Source organism: Acromyrmex echinatior, chromosome 6 (genome assembly GCF_024713525.1).
Source record: "Acromyrmex echinatior isolate Ae372 chromosome 6, ASM2471352v2, whole genome shotgun sequence".
NCBI classification, from domain to species: domain Eukaryota; kingdom Metazoa; phylum Arthropoda; class Insecta; order Hymenoptera; family Formicidae; genus Acromyrmex; species Acromyrmex echinatior.
Window position 1 is genome coordinate 1,974,247 of NC_141857.1, and position 19,441 is coordinate 1,993,687.

Here is a 19,441-nt window from a genome sequence, read left to right on the forward strand (position 1 = left end):
CATGTACATAAGGATACCCCTATTATCGTCCCATAATCTACGTCAATTACCCCCAACGACGAACAGTATCGCGGAAATAGAACCTTAATTGTTAGTATGTGCTTATTTCTCTCAGTTATCATACTCGGAATTAATTTTAATAAAATAAACGTGGGATTTTGATAAACATTTTACAAATATAACCGTTGATCATAAAAAAGCGTTTCGCCATTTGCAAAATCAAAATGATTACCTTTTTTTCAATATCTTTATTTATATAATTACCGCATTTAATTTACTTTATATGTGATTAAAACATATATTGGAATTTATATGCAATTTATAAATCTAATTTATAAAACGGATTGGAAAAGTATGGAAAAGGAACGAATTATACAAAAATTTGTCATTTATTGTACCTTATGACAATATCACAAGTGAAATATAAAAAATAACATAAACTAACGTTGAAACTAAAGATGAACCAAGTGCACCTTTTCTAGAATAATTTCTTTCATATACATTGTTTCTTCTTGGAGGCTGTAATGGAATTTATGAGATTAGTCGAGTTCACAAATATGACGTAGTAGAATTTATGTGATTATTCGAGTTCACAAATATGATATAATGAAATTTGAGATTAGTCGATGTCACAGATATTATATACATGCATATTAATATATGTATCATAAAGAGGCTTAGTCATCGCAGTTGTACGTTGTCTGCTGGTTGCTTGTGCTTTTTTTTTCTATTGATTATAAAAAATAGATGGTTACCTCAAAATTTTCTACTGATTAGAAGACTTAACAAATTGATCAGAAAATTTAACGAAATTCATTTAATAAACAATTTAAAAGAAATTTAGAAAAATGATGAATATTGCTTACTAACATTGACTCTTATTTTTTTTGCTCTCTTTGATGGAAATTACATAACGCTGCGCTATACTCAATGGAGGTGAATAACCAGTCTCGTAAGCAGCATCCTCGAACAGGATCAGGTACTCTTCCGTGGCAGTACTTGGTTGACGTTGCACGATCGCCTTGTAAAAACAAGTAGTTTGCGGGTAGAGCGCCATTACTGTGGATCCTTTCGAGAACAAGGCGTGCGGATCGGTCTCAGGATTGGCCCTCATCAGTGGCAATGGTACCACTCGTCTCCGTGACAACGTGTGGCGGTCCTTTTGCTCCTCGTCAATATCGTCCACCTCGTATTTATTTGTCGCGACAATAAATTGTACGACCTCCGCGAGTATCCAGTTCTCTCCTTCTTCGTTGCCTTTCACTAATGCGGCTACCATGTCGCCCATCTTCGCAATGTAAGTAGGCTCGGCGGGTATCGCGCCGCACAGTGGTGGTGGTTTACCGCCCGGTGTCTTTCCCACATAGAGGGGTAGGGTCTGCGCGGTGCTCAGCAGCATCTTCATCAGTGCTCCGCGTCTGATAGTCTCCTTATTGCCGGCTTGGCGTGCTTGTATGCGTCGTTCATTTCGTATCGTGCGTATCTCGTTAATCTTACTAAGAGCTTTGCGCAAGATCTCTTCTTCCTGCTGAGTATCAGTCACCGCGGCATTGTACAAATTTTTTAACTTTTGTTGATAGTAAGGAGAAACTTTGTCGTCCGGTGTGACCTTCTCATGAGTCTTCATGATATTGTTTAGGTTATGCTCGGACCGGACTCGTTGATTCTCAATCTCGTGCACGAGATTGTAAATGTTCTTTAGGCGCTCCTGTATCTGAGTCGCCGCCGCGTCCGCCGTGAACGGCATTATGAAGGATACGATAATTTTAGGAGGTCGTGTGTTAAGTAACTTAATGGAATATGCTATTAATTGTTTCCCTGTAATGAAAAAGTATAAAATGCACAAAACGTTTTAGGAATTTTATTCCATAAAATTTTTTATTGATTTAGAGTTAATTAAAAATTAAAAGTATGAATTTGAAAAATATAATTTAATTCTATATCACCCACGTGATTTTTATTAACGTAATTACTCGCGTGAGGTATTTCTGACATACTAATATATTATATTTCAATCTTTATTGTTCTCTTTTATGATTTGCAATTAAATAAAATTAATAATATTCTTTAGATAATATATAAATCCTTTAGATAAAGATAAATACAATACAAATTTTTTTTAATTATGAACATTTGAGCATTCATATATTTTAAAGGCCAGAATGTTCCGAACACTCTACGAGAATAAAGGGGTTAACATTGGTAGCGCGTTCACAAAATTCTCACAACTAAACGATATAATATTTTTAAAAATTTTAGATTATATAAAAGTTATCAGTCTCGAACTTTTATTCCTCATAGACGATACGCTTTATTCTAAGACTGTATTCCTTTTCACACAATGATACGCATAATGTATTATATATTCTATCCTTTTTTTAAATATTCGATGAACAAAACAAGATTTCTCTTCTTTCTGAAACTTTTAGAGTGAAGATTGAAATTTGAACTGCTCGTTTTCAAGTTGGCTCAATTGTCACTCTTTAAAGTGAAATTCCAATTCAAAGAATTTAAAGAATAAAATTCTATGTTATGTGTATATAGTAAAAAATCACTCTGAATGTAATTAGCAATTCGATATTTCTCGAAAAACTTAATTCTTCTGTCAATTAAACATTAATATCAGACATGCAATTGCACGCATTATTCAGTTCCAAACTCGTTTAATGAATGTTACACCGGTTACGCGTACTACGTCCGCCAACAGCGCTCGTGCTTAACATGGCCGGCGCAATGCGACTAGATCAATAGCTTACCTGGTCGGGAATTGTCTCATATCCGGCTGGATGAAAGCTGGACGAGTCTCCGGAGAATGACGTTTCACTCAAACGTTTTAAGACACCGGTAGTTTCTACGCAGATCTTTCTAGCAGTAAGCTGTGAGGAGAGGCACCAAGCGTCTCGAGATGCTACACGTTCAATCGTTTACGCGCATCTGCGTCACACTGCTTCTCCCACTACCTTCTGGTAACAGCTGATCAACAGTCTTCTATCAAGGCGGTGCTGCCATCTCGTAGCGAGTTCTGAAAACAGAGTACTAGTGATAGTTCTGATCGTCGCAGAGCTGGAGTCACTGGTATCCATCGCGTATCTCAGGATTGCTTTTAGCAGACTAGAATTGACTCAAAGCCATTTCTTTTTTAATAAAAAAAATCTCAATCTCGTTACTCGACAAATTTATTAACCGTTAATGTATAAAATATTTTTATATCAGCGAATAATATTAATATTACACGTTGATTATATTAATGAAATGATAAATTGATATTTTTTGAAAAGACAATTAAAAAGTATCTTTTTAGAAGAAAGAAAAGTATATTAAAGTTCACGACGATGATTTTGCTTCAAACTTACTGAAATTTTATCGAATACACCAAGTCAAGAAAAAATAAAAATGACGTATTTTAATATTAAAATGATTTTTTTTACAAAATTTGATTGCTTATTGACTTTAAGTATCAAAAGATCATTTTAATGTTATTTTGATTTTTTATTAATTTTTAGATATTCCTTGAGACGGTAATCTTTTCTATCGATATATTCGAATTTAAGCATTAATGCATTGGAAAAAATAATCTAACAAAGTGCGAATAAATATTCAAGTACCTCTATATGCGTGAAGATACATAATTAATATGTTACATAAATTATCGAATTATCAAGCTTTCTCGTTAATTCGATCACAACTTTTTCTGCCTTGTTTTCTATTTGTTGTAAAAATATTAGAGTATGAAAATAAGTGATTCTTGAATATCATATATCCTCAATAATCAAGCATTAATAATATTCGGTATGCCAAAATATTTTTTGTCTCAAAATATAAAAGGTTTCCATAGCAAGATATCTAATTAATGACTTAATCTCGAATATTTAATGCTATAAATTATATGAATGGATTACCCTTTTTCGTATCTTTCTGACAGCAATGTCTATCATATAGCGATTTATACAGCTCAATGCTGTTACTGTACTTGAATCGTATTCGAAATATTTCATTAAATGTTCAATCGGACATTCCATTACTGAGGTATGTGTGCGCGCCAATGATAAAGTCGTTTCGATATGCGAAAAATTGCCGTACGCTGATAATTTTTCTTAAGACGAACTCGTTCCTCGTAGATCCAATCGTATATCGTATCGCACAGACAGGTTGACTGCGGCACCAAGCGGAGGCATACATACATTGAATGTGGCGTGTATCATCGCTAACAACCAACAGGTTAACCGCGCTAACAGCATCGATAGCACCACAGAATGCCATAACTCATTCACGCCGAGGCATGCCAAGGCTTGGGAAAACTGAATCTAATCTCTTGATTAAATTCGTACTTCCGCGGCGAGATTTCGCATTATCGTACTTTGATAAACGTAAACCCATCCATTTGTGCAAAATTCTTCACAATGAATGATAATCCGGCATTGTTTAAGAAATGAGTTGAAACTGGCATAATTATGAGAGAAAAAATATAACATATAAAAATATCGTATCGCAGAAAAAAAAACAGCAAAACTCAATATTTAACTGTTTGTAATTTTTTTTTAAATTTAACATTTGTTGTTAAAATGATAATATAATAATTTTTGGTGTTTTTACACGCAAAAACTGAAATATTAAAAAATTCAGCTGGATATATACAGATCGGAAAATAATTTTGTTGAATTATCAAAATAATTTTAAAAACTCAAGCATGATGAGCGATGTTGCAAAAAAATTATGATATTCCAGTTATTAACTTCAGCGTCCTGCGTAATTCTGTTAATAGTTCAATAAAATTTTATTTTCAAATCTTGATCTATAGTTGAATTTCAGATATTTCAGCCAAATCATTTTTTTTCCATGTATATGTGATAGAACAAACATTATGATTGCGTGTCATAAAATTACTCGCTACATCGAAAACCTGTAATGTATTTCAGTGATCGTCGCTCGAAGCATTCGTTTCGGTAAATCGTGACAAGGATTTCGCCATGACACGAAAACGTGTCGTATCGTTCTCAGATATGCGATCTCTTGACATATCGCGGCGTATTGCGCGAGATGCATCGTGTGCACGTGCATCATCGTTAACAACCGACTATTCTAACCGCGCTATAACCTGTAACAGTGCCAATGGTGCACAGGGCTATGCCATAACGCATCGCATGTAGAACTTGAGAGAATTCTGAGCTGCGTGAACCATTACGGCGTCTGCCTTCGTCTCTCGAGTGTGTCTACATACATTCGCTCTATCGTATACGTATACGTGCGCGTGTACACCTGCCGATATGCGGCCTCTCTGCAAACGTTATCCCAACCACGCACGTTTAAGCTCTTACGATCAACTCCGTGACCTATCCGCAATATATGAGATGCGTGTCACGCGTGCCACGTGTACCGCCGTACATTGCATCGTCGAGAAATAATCGTAAACGATTTGGCGGTCTAGTACATCCCAAGAGTTTCACGCATGTATGAGTAAACGTATATGTACGCGTATTATCGATTGGAATTCCCCTAGAATTCTTGAAACTCGATTTCTCTATTTTAAGTGATTTACGCGCGAAATGCAAAATATAATCATTTCAATTGTTACTGCTCTGAATTTAAATAATCTCGGTTATTCATATTTTAAATAACCTAATGTAGTTGATATTTTTTTTTTAGTCATTTAATATATACTCTCTAAAATTTTTAGAGTGAAATCTCACTCTTAAAGATTGAAAATTGAACTATTCTTTTTCAAGACTGACTTAATTTTTAATTTTTAGAATGAGATTTCATTCCAAAAAATTTAGAGAGTATACAATTCTAGAAACACGTATACGATATGGCTATTGTAACGTCGTTGATGTAATGTCAATTTAAGGAAATCTTGTTTGAAAATTTAGAACATATATAAATCTTATTTTAAAAAATAGTATACATATAATACTTTTAAATTGTATTAATGCTATTAAATGTGTCGCCTCTCGCTGTAATTACTCCGACGAAGCTCAATTCCGTACTCGTATGCTTTCTCGTCGGGTAGAAATTAAATTCTTTTTACATGTCTGACGAGTGCAACCGCGAATGAGCTATTAAAATGTATTACGGTGACGATGAACTCAGCTCACGTCACTTCAGAATATTACGTACGTACACATGTACGTAATATAACATATAAATGTGCATACATATGTACATACATTTCAAAATATAGAACAAGGTGTCTAACGAAGTAAAAGGAAAGATCCTGAGCCTCCAGCAAAGTTCTCACGCTATTTCTCGCCTTTTGTCTAAACATCTTTCACTGATATATATTTCGACTCATCACCTAATCCTGCGGCGAATTCTAAATCGAATTCTCAATGCGTTGAGTGGGCGACGATAATATTGACAGAATAAATGACGGAGAGAGAATGAACTTTAATGTATAAATTTTTATTTTTATATTTTTCTCAGTTATTACACCTTTATCTATTAACGTTTTTCACGTTTTATAAAAGATAAATTACGGTTGTTTTTTTTAAATACATATATGAAAAAAAATTTCTAGTTGAAAATGAATGAATTAGATTGTGATCAAATTAATCAAAATTCCGATTATCTCAACTAGAATTGTGATGGATTCAGTCTGAAAATTCTGATTTGTCTATTTCCAATCAGGATTCCAATTAATGCAATCAAATTTTGTTCAGTGTATCATATAGTGTATCATGTTGTGTATCATATTGTGTGTACAATACACGCACTAACGAAAAAAAAGCTTCCATATAAAAATTTATTATATCAATTGTGATGTTTATGTTTCGACCAGTGTATTCAGTAAATAAATATGATGCAAGAGAAAGCAAAATAATACAGCGAAACCATTGCGGAAACTACATAGACATTCGCATAAATTGATCGTGCGTAACGAACGGCTGATTTCATTGTGGCTCACGCGCGATTCGATTTTCATCTAATATTGGTACTTTTACGACTCACAACTTAACGACTTGTTGCAGTCGTTAATCCGGCTACGATGCCGGATGCCAGTGCGTATAAACGATATTTCAAACGGATCTTTCGTAAGGCGCGGAATGAAAATGTCAAATGCAGCTACGTTACCGTTGACGCGAACGGGAAACAGGAACCTGCAAGGAAAGCTGGGATGAAGAGTTTGACTCTCTGCGTAAACGCAATTTGTAGAGATTCGATCTTGTGACTCTCATATGTTCGTCTCTTTGTTTCTATTAGGTTGTTTGTCAAATCGTTCAGTAGCGGATGGTTCCGCCAACTGACAGTCTTCGCGTAAAACCGAGCGAATTGCGAATAAATATGTAGATAATAACTTTTCTGAACTCACATTTTACATACCGGGATTTTATCGCAAATAATTAACTATATATGAAAAAATATTGATATATTGAAATCTATAATTTATTATTACAAGCTATAATTATTATATTCGTATTTATAGTCGGGCTTTATATTTAAGGCTTCCTTAAATTTATCTTCAAATGTTCTACGAATTATTTTATAGGCTACTGAGCCTATAAAATATCTAAAGATAGATTTAAGGAAATCTTAAATATAAAGTCTGACTATAAATATGGGCATTAGATTTCTAGAAATGTCAGACGAGTACTCGTAAAAATATTATTGACATTATAATGCAACAGTTAACATTATTTCTGTAATATATATATATGTATCATAACATGACATATTATAGTATCATTATGATGAAATTATTAATATACTAATGCTTGTATAAGTTTATACATCTATTTTTCACAAAGAATAAAATATGAAAGTGTTAAAGATAAAATAATAAAGACAGAAACTTTTCTTTAATGTTAGTTTGTCTTAAAATCGAGAAAATAATAATACATACAATCATCGCAATTTTTGTATTTATTTATTTTTTATGTATCTGAATTCTGTTCTAATTTTACTGCATTTTTTTACTGTATGAATTTAAAATTTTTAGCTATCAAACATTATTATTAAGTCCAACATCTGTAAGAGCAAGAAAGAAAATAGAAATTTACTTTTCTTCATTTAATTAAGAAAGACAAAGTAGACAAATATCTTTGCGCGTTAGTGTATATGTTAAAAATGATCATTTATCATTCACTGCATGCAATAACGAAAGAAAGACTATTTTTATATCACGGTTTTATTTTTTGTCATATATGAATCTTATTTTCCTATTATACTTGATACACAATCAATACCACTGACGATCATGTAAGATATCGTACCGCATCTTTTCTACAAGAATTTACCGTTCGTCTGAAAGCGTCAGACAAGTGCTCGTAAAAATAACGAGGAATCATGGAGAGAATTCAAACAGAATTGTGAATGCGATTTTCCGCATCCTTATAGTAGGTACTTTTTCCCTAACTAGTATCGGACGATTTATCAGAGCGGATCGAGGGAAACAAATGCGAAGCTTGGAAGCCGGTCGCTATGTCTGTGCTTTGTTGCATCTAAAAGTAAGTGGTATTACTATGCGTACACGTCGATGCGTGCCTTATCTTTTATCTCGAGAGATTCGCTTCCGACCCGATAGAATATTCAACGAAAACGACATTGTATATCGATACATGCGCGTTGCAAACCAAATATTCCTTTCCGTCAATGTTCACGCGCACGGCCAACGTGGCCATAATCGGATCAGTCGGACAAGAAACAGTAGAACAGATTGTAGAATAGAGAGGAGAATTGAGAAGGGAGGTCAAATCACGAAGACGGCGCAGCGACGCCGACGCTGACGGTGCGGTCAAGACATAAAGGATATTTGATTTACGCCAGACGCTCCGTTCTGAGGTGTCAGGATGCTGGACGCGTTTCCTTTCTCGACGCAAAGGGTACATGCGGAAATCCCTCGGCCGCTATATAATGCAGAACCATGCGCATTAGAGCGATTAGATCGACATTCGAATCGACATTGATAACCTTTGCAACCCTCTCTTTCCGTTCCTCTTATTCACCCTCGGTTTATTTTTTATAAGGTGTAGCCTGGACTGCCATATGCCGTTTCGTTGGCAGCGCGAGGGCTCTGTGACACACGTAACATAAGGGATAATGCACCACCTTGTGTTTGCACAGGGAAGCTCCTACCGACAGGAATTATCGAATTTCAGAAACGCCCGCGTACGGTTCCGTTATTATTTCAGTAAACATACGAAGCTCGACCAGGTGAGCAATGACAGGCCGGAACGATAGTCAAAACTAACAAGCGTCCTCGCCCTCTCGAGAAACGATAATGCCGTCTCTTTGCTGTGAAAGTCCATAAATATTGGCGCAGAGTAATCGATGTGACAGTGCGAATATTCCATCGAGGAATGAGTGATACTGCGTGACAACTAGCATAATCGATATTATCCCTTTCCACTGGTCTTCGCATCTCTTGTCGCCAGTACTAATAATGAATGTACGTAGAAAATTTTATATATCCCGAAAATAAATTTAGATGTTAAAATAGATTTATGATGTTGTTGAAAAATGAAACAGTCTTCAACACTGAATATTTAACGCCTTATACTTAAACAATTTTAACGACGACAACTTGATCGACATTGAAGCGACATTTGCGTGGCTGAACGGCGAAAGCCAGCATTGAACGATCTCCGGTTGACGGCGTTTAAATAATTAAGGAGATGTGCGAGTTGGCCGATCAATGCCGAAGTTCGGGGAAAATTGACAATCCACAGGCTAAAGAGAAGAGGAGAGAGAGAGAGAGAGAAAGAGGGAGGGGAGGGGAGAAGCGAAATACTCAAGGCCGGCGACAGGAGAAGAGGGTCGGAAAGAGGGGTTGAGAGACGCTGGCTGACAGACTGAACTCAGTGACAGCCCGGCGAACGTATTAATAATAAATGCAAACGCCTAACATCAATTTCTGTCTGGCTGCCTCCACCGCTACCACCCTCATAGCCAACTCGGAAACCAGCCACCCCCTTCGGGAGGGAGCGAGACGAACTTAGCCACCCCTTTATTTAGTCGCCCGTTTGCTTACTTACGCCGGACTCGCTCCGACGAACTTCCGCGCGCGTTTGTCAGGGAGCCGTTACTGCCAAGACACGAAGAAAGAACATGAGACATTGAACAAACTACAAATTGATACAATCCCCGTATCTCCCTCTGCAATTCTGACTTGACTACTGCGATGTTGTATACAGCGGCGTCCGGGAAATTAAAGTGGGGTTTAAATTATGGCTCGGTTGACGGTTCTCTTTCTTTCTCACCGCGTTCGTGTCGATTGATTTTAATAGTTAAAATAATCCGGTTAAGCACTTTCCGATAGGTATACAGTTTGTATACGAAAGTTTTGATTAAATTATATGAAGTATATACTGAGTTACTGAGAGAACATATGTACTATTTTTATTTTAAACTCAGTAAATTTTACAAAAAGTTAAAATACATTATTTTGTAATTACGAAATTATTTTATGTACACACATTTAATTACATTCACAATTCTTTAATTACACTGTATTACATAAATAAGAGCTTTATTTTTTTATTTATTTTATAAAATGCGTTATTTTAAACATTTCCGTATTTACCTGAAATCGTTTAAATAATTTTGCAGTTCGTGATATATAATATTTCCTCTATGTGTTCAATGAAAACATTACTTTCCTAAAACAGAAAGATTTTTCCCAAGTCATGCGACAGTCATGTGAATCTTTTTACAACAGAAGTCATATCATTTCATGAGAATCAATCGCACAGTCAGCGGATATCCCATGACAGTCACCGAGTAGGACACGCGAACGGATGGAAGGGATACGAAATCGCGCCGTGCCTCATCGTGGTTTCGAGAACGATAGAAAAAAAAAGGGAGTGGCGGCTGTAACGTCAAAGAAGACGTTGAAAGGATTTTCTTCGATAAATGGCTCTCTAGACCCAAACGGAAGTGGAGAGAACACGCTAAGAAAGACGAGTGCACCCGCTGGAGTGTAGAATGACCGTTTTATCGGCACGAGATGCACTTCCTTTGGGACACCCTTTTTGCAGGACGAGCTTAACAGCACCGATGTAGCGCACCTTGGACCGTCGCACTGTTCCGATAAGGACTAAGATTGTCGCTAGAAACCGATTCTTTATCTGGTCTCGGAGAATGGAACAGGGAAAAGGATAGCGAAGCCCGTGAGAGCAGAGGAGGCGAGATACAACGCGTGTTCCATCGATTAAACAAGAGAAGAGAGATAAAGAGAAAGAAAGAGGGAAAGAGGCAACCTCACGAAGAACTTTTCGAATACACGTACCACCGCCGCGATCTCATCTCCCTAAGTAAGATCGCCATCCTCCACTTAGCGAAGGATTTATACGAGCCAAGTTGAAATCGAATCCTGAACGGATAGAACTTTAAATTCCTACCGTAAGTATAAACGTATCGCCGTGGCATTGATTTTACTGCGAGACTACGGTCTGCAATACGCGAACCACGCGAGATCAACGACGGCGATCACCGGAGATAGGAACGCTGTGATCCAATAAGGAAGGAAATTAAATCACTGAAATTTTTCACTCGCAGATATTTAGGAGCGAGCACCAGTTTATAAGTAATGGCTGATTAAATGGCAAGGTACGATAATGTTGTAGAAAGACTAAACGAGACTAATATTTATAGTAATTCGATATCTAACAATAATCGGTTGGAATATCAATTTTAATGAACCGGTTCAACTTACGTGATCTATACCACTTGACTATTTCAAGAAAGTAAAAGCGACACTCGAATATCTTAGAATAAAAAAGTTAATTTAGAATAAATTAATATAATCATATTGTCTAAATTTTTTTTAAGTAGATCAGCTTGATCCTTTTTTGAATCCTTATTTGTTATTTTATAAATAATAGTTTAAAATAAATTAGTTTAATCACGATGTCTTCTAAATTTTTCTCTCCGATAGAAATAAATCTTAATCTTTTCTCGGATCTTCATTTGCGGTTTATTCAAGATATCATATCAGAAAATTATCTTGCTTAAACATTTAATACTAAACCAACAATCCAATTCAAACAGATAATAGAAAAAACATTACAAATATTTCAGTTGGTTTATAGACATCATTTTTTTTAATTGCCCTGCAATTCTGTTTATTTCGTAGAACACACTTAATCTAGTCGTCATATAAATTATCATCGTACGTATCATTGCAGTTAATACTTTGTCAAACATCTAATAAATAAATATTATACATCTTATATTATAGATCTTGGGGTTTATCTACACGTTAGAATTTTACAAGCAATACAAATACGTTGCGGCGCAATAACTTTTTCTCATATTTAAGAAGTAGAAGTAACAGCCGTAACGTTCAAAGCTAAATCTTTAATGCTTAAATAATTCAATCTGAATTACGGCCATTACTGTGTTCCAAAATTTATTGCAGTACTGAAAATCTATACGTCACGTGCACTATAGATTTTCAGTCTGGCAGTAAATTTTGGAACACAGCCTACTCATATGTTTTATTGTTGAATTTTCAAATGTACGCTCCGTTAAAGTTCTATGTTTTTCTCATATTCTTAGTCTTTTATGCTCTCACATATTCCACGTTTATGCGTACTGTCTTTTAACGCGCTGGTACACTCCGTCGGGCAATAATGCTTTTTTTCCCTTATACGCGCTCATGCTTGATTTTCTAATGACTTACAGACGCCATGACCATCGACACGTGCATTTTGATCGTACTTTCCGATATCTGCGACTTGCATTAAAGCGAGACCGCCGTGTACCTCTCGCGGCGTCGTTGATAAATACAATATATGCGTATGTGCACATCTCAGCAAAATAGGTGCTAACGATCACGAGATACAATACGATTTGCGCACGATCGACTTGCTGCTATCGCAAAAACCGTCACCGCGTACAAGCTATCCTACAAAATACTAGACAGATATTAGCTGCGAATTTTAAAAGTTTTTAATTTTTTATTGCAATTTTTTTGTTGCAGAGATACATCTTTTTTGCTGAAAGTTAACGAATATCAAAGTATTATCTTTTAATGAATTCTTCGCCTATTTAATGGCTTCCTTGTGAACTTTATAACTTTCTCATAATCATTATATTTACTAAAAGTTTGACATTAAAAATTCAAAGATCATAATAACAAAAAAGATATAAAGTTTGCAATACAAAGGATTTCAAAATATTATTGAAATATGTATTGATCCGTTCTTGTTGTTACTATCACTCCTCGTTACCGTTAAACCATCGTAATGCATTGGATCCTCGTAATATTCAAATGCCAGTAGACAGTAGTGCGCTGGAATGCGGTGGAAATCGCTCGTGCAAATGTCTGCGGGGAAATCTATTGTTAATGGGAACCCGACGGGTAGAAGGTGGACGGATGGGCATAGTAATATAAATCGATATCGTCATAGGAAGATATAGTATAATAATAATGTTAGTAACGCAGGGCGATAAAGCTGTAATAGGCAAATTAGCAGAGCTTTTTGCACGATGCCAATAAATGTCGACTCTATGTGTTTATCGATGAAGCCTGTGATAAAGAAAGTCTGACAGCAGGTGATCAGCTGACATACCTATTTCGCGTAGATTATATTCCAACAATTATGAACCGAATTTACGTGACAGGAAATCTGCTTGCGATATCGAAATATGTAAGTACATATCTTTGCATTTATGGGATATAATCATTCTGTTTATTCGATTTAACGTTTAAACACTTACATCTTTATATTGGACAGTTTAAGTTAGTCAGCATTATTAATCGAAACAAAAATATTTTATGATTGATTTTATTTATTAATTTTTTAAATAAATATAGCAGATACAATACTAAAAAACATTGATTTTATGAGAATAAATTATTTTTTCTATATAATAAATTGGTTATTAATATTTTAGACTGCTATTTAATATTTTAGATTACTATTTAAGAGCGAATAAATGTAATATAATAATAGATAATATCGAAATATTATTTATATTTCGTATGTATTCCGAAAACGCATTATCAATTTCGCCATAATTACGTTTCTGAATTTACTTAGGTGTGGTGTTTCACGCATAACTACATAATTTAGTAGAATAAAATGAAATTTACAGTTACCATTTAGGTAATAACAATACGTAAAATTTATATCTACGTAACGGAGAAGATACCCCAGATATAACTATATCGTTCATATAATATCCGTTGTGATTATATCTACATGATTTATAACACCGCAGGAGGCAATTGGCAATCGTTGAAGAAGTTGAGTGCGCAATTAAAATTCGTGACACGATGAGAAGTAATTAGAATTTCGGAATGAATTATCCACTTACCGTGCAGTAATCTCAAGTCCCGTATTTTAAATACGAACATTGTAGTGTATTTTACATCTTTATTTAAATCAGATTTATTATCAAGATATGTATATATATATATATTTATAAAATAACTGTATGTTGCATTAATAAAAAGAAGCCCAAGACCAACGCGGCTAGCTCGAAAAGATCCATAAATATGACATACTTGCAACATTGATTTTCATAATATTCACATTGAATTTCGGTGCATTGATGCGAATGCTCACCGGATTCGTCGGGAAGACCGAACAGAGCAGAGAGCGCATAACCCAAGCAAGACAACCGGGAGGGCGACATAACTGGTTATGTATATGAAACGCTAAGTCGTGTGAGTAACATATGTCACGTATTAACAGGTTGTCCCATTAAACGTTCCGGCAGCGCGCACGGCTGGCCCTTTTCAACCCCGAAGAAATGCCCGCGTCCTCCGCTTTATCTCGCGTATTTGAATAAACTCGAAAAATAAAGGTCACCGACGCGTTCAATTATAATTGAGCGGTTGTCAACGCAGCGATAACGTCGACACCCAGTTTCCCGCGCGTCAACACGTGTGAATCTCGTCCAACAAGAGCTCCCTTCCTGCGTCCCGGGGTCCGAAAAAAAAAAAGGAAATTGCCATGATATGGTTTACTCTCTCCTTCTACCTCCCGAGCTAACTGGTACCGCGGAAGTGTCACTTTTTTTCCCTTCTCTTATTCACGAGGGTGTGGGTAATGTGAAAACAAGTCGCAGCGCCGCGTGATCTAACGCCGAGGGGAGGAAGGAAGCGTATCGCGTCGGACAGGAAAAGGAGACGAGGAGAAAAAAAAGTGTAATTAATCCAGTCGGACATCGGTATGCCCGCCGTGTCGGTAAACCAGTGCTTGCATGCGTGCGTTCGTGCGTGCTTATTTCTTATGAGTAATTATCCCTACGGGTCCGCTTCGTCGTTAGGCGACTCGGGAAGATCGAAGATAAATATATTAAACGGTGAGAAGATATAGCCCGGCATTTTTATACAACGTTCGGTTGGCTGGCGCGAGGGGCCGATTATTGAATGGATAAATTTCGAGGAAAAACGAAACCGTCGAAACTCGCTCTCGGATTGAATTTTGCTGGTCTGGATGTTTGAAGGGTCCGTTCGTTTGTGAAACTCCCTGTACTCACGCGAGATGAATCGCGGCCACGATATAAGAAGTCTAAGCAGTGCCGCGGCACGGCTATCTTAAAGTATCTTAAGATCCGAGTACCGAAACGTGTCCCCATCCGAATAAAAGCCGCTAAGCGAACGGGCGCGGCGATATGATAAAAATAACGAATGTTATTGCTAACTGCTAACGAGTCAAAGCACCACAGCGTGGGTACGGTGGACGATAAAAAACCTGCTGGCCCACGGAATTCATTTATTATTCGCCCCCCCCCCTCATCCCTTCCCACTCCATCCCCCGTCCTTTTTTTTCTCTCTTCCCATTTCGTCTCCCACCGTGGCAACGGCCATTATCGCAAATTTCCGTTTCGGTGATGCCACTTGTCAATTACCGCCTCGTGTTGCCCTTTCGCCGCGCATCCGCGACGTTTATCTGACCGGCTTGGCTTTGGGATTTATCGCGTATGCCAATTCCGTCGAGCGGCCGATTTATCGAATTATACCGATCGCCGACCCTTATCGGCGCCCGCGATATCGGCCATGTCGCGAATAAGCCTCGGTAGAGGATGAGCGCGGTAAATATCGTTTAAATGCCTTCGTGCGGAGCAGCAAAAAATTAAGCAGCAGCGATAATCTTCACTGGTCTTCATCATTGCGATTACAACCCGACACGACAAGCGGTCGCCTCAGGGCGTCTTTTGAAATTATCCATCGATCCGACTCGAGAAGGCGCACCCTCATTTATTAGCGATCCACCCCGTCGCTATTCTCACGCTTATTGTTAAGCCTACACTCTAAAAGATATTGATGTTGATTTAACACCATGGGTGTCTATATAATCCTCATCGTGTTGGTGTTAATATTAACACCAACATGGTGTGGATTTAACGCCATACTGAGAGAAATGTTTGGTACACAGAAAAAAAGACTATTCTTAAATCAACCATAACACACACACACATTTTTTTCTTCTATATATATATAAGAAAAAATATTGTAATCTTGCTTCAAAAATTTTAGTTTTGATTTGATTGAATTTATATTGATACAAGATTTTTGATTTTTGAGCAAGTATTGAATTGAGTGGAAAATATTTACGTTATACACTGTTAAATGTATGTATATTTATAATATAACATATTTACACAAATTTAATCAAATCAAGATCAAAATATTTAAAGATTACTATATTTTTGCTTATATATGAACAAATTATGGTTGATTTTAGAACAGTACTTTTTCCGTATATGAATAATCACCCCTTGAGATATGTGAATTAAAAATTATGTTGTTCTAACCAAAATGAAAGTTATATAGACACTGCATAGTATTAAAAAACACATATTTTTCAAAATGTAATGCATAACTGAAAAACACAAGCAACAGAAATAGGAAATAACGGATTTTAACCTATCAGAAACCATGTATATCAAAATACAGGTTCTGATAGGTTGAAATTTGTTATTCCTTGTTCCTATTGTCTACGCTTTTCAATTGTGTATTATACTTTAGTATAACTGATAACAGCATGACATTCATGTGGTAGCTAACGTTCCTGCCTTTTGCCCTCCGTTCTCTCTGTCGAATAAATATTTGTCGTTGAGTCGATTTCCAAGGCCTATCCAAGTGTCGGTGTCAATTATCATCTCGTTGATACGCGCGCCCGCTCCGCGTTGCACGGCACGTGTTTCCCAGGAATAACGCACAGGTGTTGCCGCGGTTCGTACGATGGTAGGTGGACTCAGCTCGTTCTCTGAATTCGGGAATAATAAGCACCGTGACCGCGTCGCGTCGCGTGGAAGAACAGGTTTACGGTGGGATTGCAATGCAAACAGTCACCAGAATATGCACACCCGCGTGTTATACATGCTTTTGCGTCTCTGCATGCCCCGACAATCTTCTGTCCTGTTCTCTCTGTCTTCTCTTTCTCTCGCCGCTATTTCTCCGGTACGCGCTCCGCAATGTAACGCGCGAACCGTGCAGTCAGTTACGCGCGTCGCCTCTACTGCATATACATATACAATGTTCCCCGTCGACGACTTCTCTCTATCTCGCTATTACGGGCGTTGGCCGCACGACCTCGTCACTGGCCGTTAATTAAACCTCACGGGCTACTAATTAAACGCATCTATTAATATCATTGTAACTAGTAGCTGGAGTTCTTAATACACGCGCTAAAGTGGAAGATGAAACTGAGAAAGATGAATACGGTTGGGCCATTATATAAACGAAAATATTTTTTCTTAGACAATATTAGATTTGATATATCTAAATAATAATTGGTGAGTTTGGTGATATTCAAACCTATTCTTTTAATAATTTGAAATCTTGATATGTTTCGACTGCTTGATTGAGCCATCTTCAGAAATTCCAAAAAATTTTAAATTACAGATGTGTGACTTCTTCTTAACGTGGAACGTTTTTTCGTAAGCTGTAGCCCAGAATAATTAAAGCTGCTCACATGACGGTTGGCTCCACCGTGTGGAGAAACTGGTTAACCTGACAATGAAATTTTAAGATAGTTTTCTGTTTCAAATAATTAGCAGATTAATACCCTGTAAACTTATTTAATTATGATTATTATTATTTAAAGTACTTTATATATTACTGTATTAATATTAGATTTGAATTAAAAATTAAATTGATATTTTAATATTATGTATAATGATAATGATCATAACTGCTTTGGTATTTATGTACAAAGATTATTCTTTTTTTTAATAAATTTTTTGTAAACTTTTTAATAATACAATTTACTCAGTTTGTAGAATTTTTCTTAGGTGCATGTGGTTTTACTAAAATATTGCGGTAAATTGTGATATTATACGTAACTCTCTACCAGCAGACCAAAATCAGAGATGCAAAGCTCGAAAAGTTGGACTTATTGCAGAAAACTTCACTCGCACTTTATGACAGGGGGATATAAACCTCGGGATTTCTCTTTCTAAAGTCGTAGTTTTAGTGACTGGAAAGTATTATCCTGCTTCTCTTTTTTAAGCAACTCAAACGTACCATTGCTACACTGCAAGTTGCTACATAACTCAAACTTAGAATTACCTGCTTTCCTGAAAGAATCTCTCTAAATCAATGCGGAAGAAACTTCAAAATATGTAGACATGTAACATTGAACTACATGTCATAAAGGTATAGAAAAGCTTCGATATGAAAGATATATAAGCTTAAGAAGAATCCATTGAAAAATTTCAATCTTGATAACGTATTCGCCAAGAAGAAGATCGAATCACGGATCTTCGACTGGAAAAATGTACATATATAACGCCTCATAAATAAATATATTGGGCGAGGCAAATAATATCATCCAATTACACTGCGAGCTCGTATCGATCATCTATCTCGAATCCATCGACTCCCACACACATGGAAGCAACGACGCGGCGGGATGGACAGACGAACGAACACGCGGTCGCTCAGGTGGGGCTAGGAGCAATCCCCGGCTCATTGGCTTCTCGAATCCCGCATCGGGAATGAACTCATGAAAATGATTGCCAATCCCAGACGGTGGCGGGTAGGCATTAGTAACCGATAGATCGAGTGTCCGGGGTAGGGGAGAAGGTATCGAGGTTAAATTACCTCTCAGAGGTAGCAAGGACAAGGGGCCGACGCGAAGCGGTGTGGCCGGCGACCGAAAGGGTGGAGAGGTGTGCCGAAGTAGCGAGTAGGTATTAGCGGAGATTAATCGAACGACGGCTCTTTGCTCCACGTCCACACACAGATGCACGAAAGCCACAGTGGAATGGCCCCTGCTGCTGCTGCTGCTGCTGCTACTGTTAGAATGAAAGGAGAGCAGAAGCAAGAGAGAGGACATGGTGAACGCGCTGTGCGCGTGATTAGTTACACACTTAGTTACTTACCGAGGTACCAAAGTGGAAGACGCCATTAGTTTCAGGTTTCAGGAAACAGTCAGGAAGAAGATGTCGCCAGGGGACCACTAGCTCCTGTCTACCCGCGACTTATACTCTTTCATGAGTTTCCTCCTTTAAGAGCACAGGAGCATAAACGTTTCTTGGGTCTGAT

The 19,441-nt window shown here is 37.0% G+C and overlaps 1 protein-coding gene across 1 annotated transcript; it reads right to left on the reverse strand.

Moving 5' to 3' along the window:
• Nucleotides 1–370: 370 nt before the first annotated feature.
• Nucleotides 371–3,321, reverse strand: Sgf29 (SAGA-associated factor 29). The gene is made up of 2 exons (XM_011054865.2): nt 2,757–3,321; nt 371–1,818 (listed from the first exon to the last, which is right to left on the reverse strand). Exon 2 carries the CDS (start codon nt 1,745–1,747, stop codon nt 866–868), a length of 882 nt encoding a protein of 293 aa, XP_011053167.2. The 5' UTR covers nt 1,748–1,818; nt 2,757–3,321; the 3' UTR covers nt 371–865.
• Between the last annotated feature and the right edge of the window lie 16,120 nt (nt 3,322–19,441).

Coding starts and splice junctions, on each gene's coding strand:
- Sgf29 (XM_011054865.2), bottom strand. CDS start 1,747: ATGCCGTTCACGGCGGACGCGGCGGCGACTCAGATACAGGAGCGCCTA.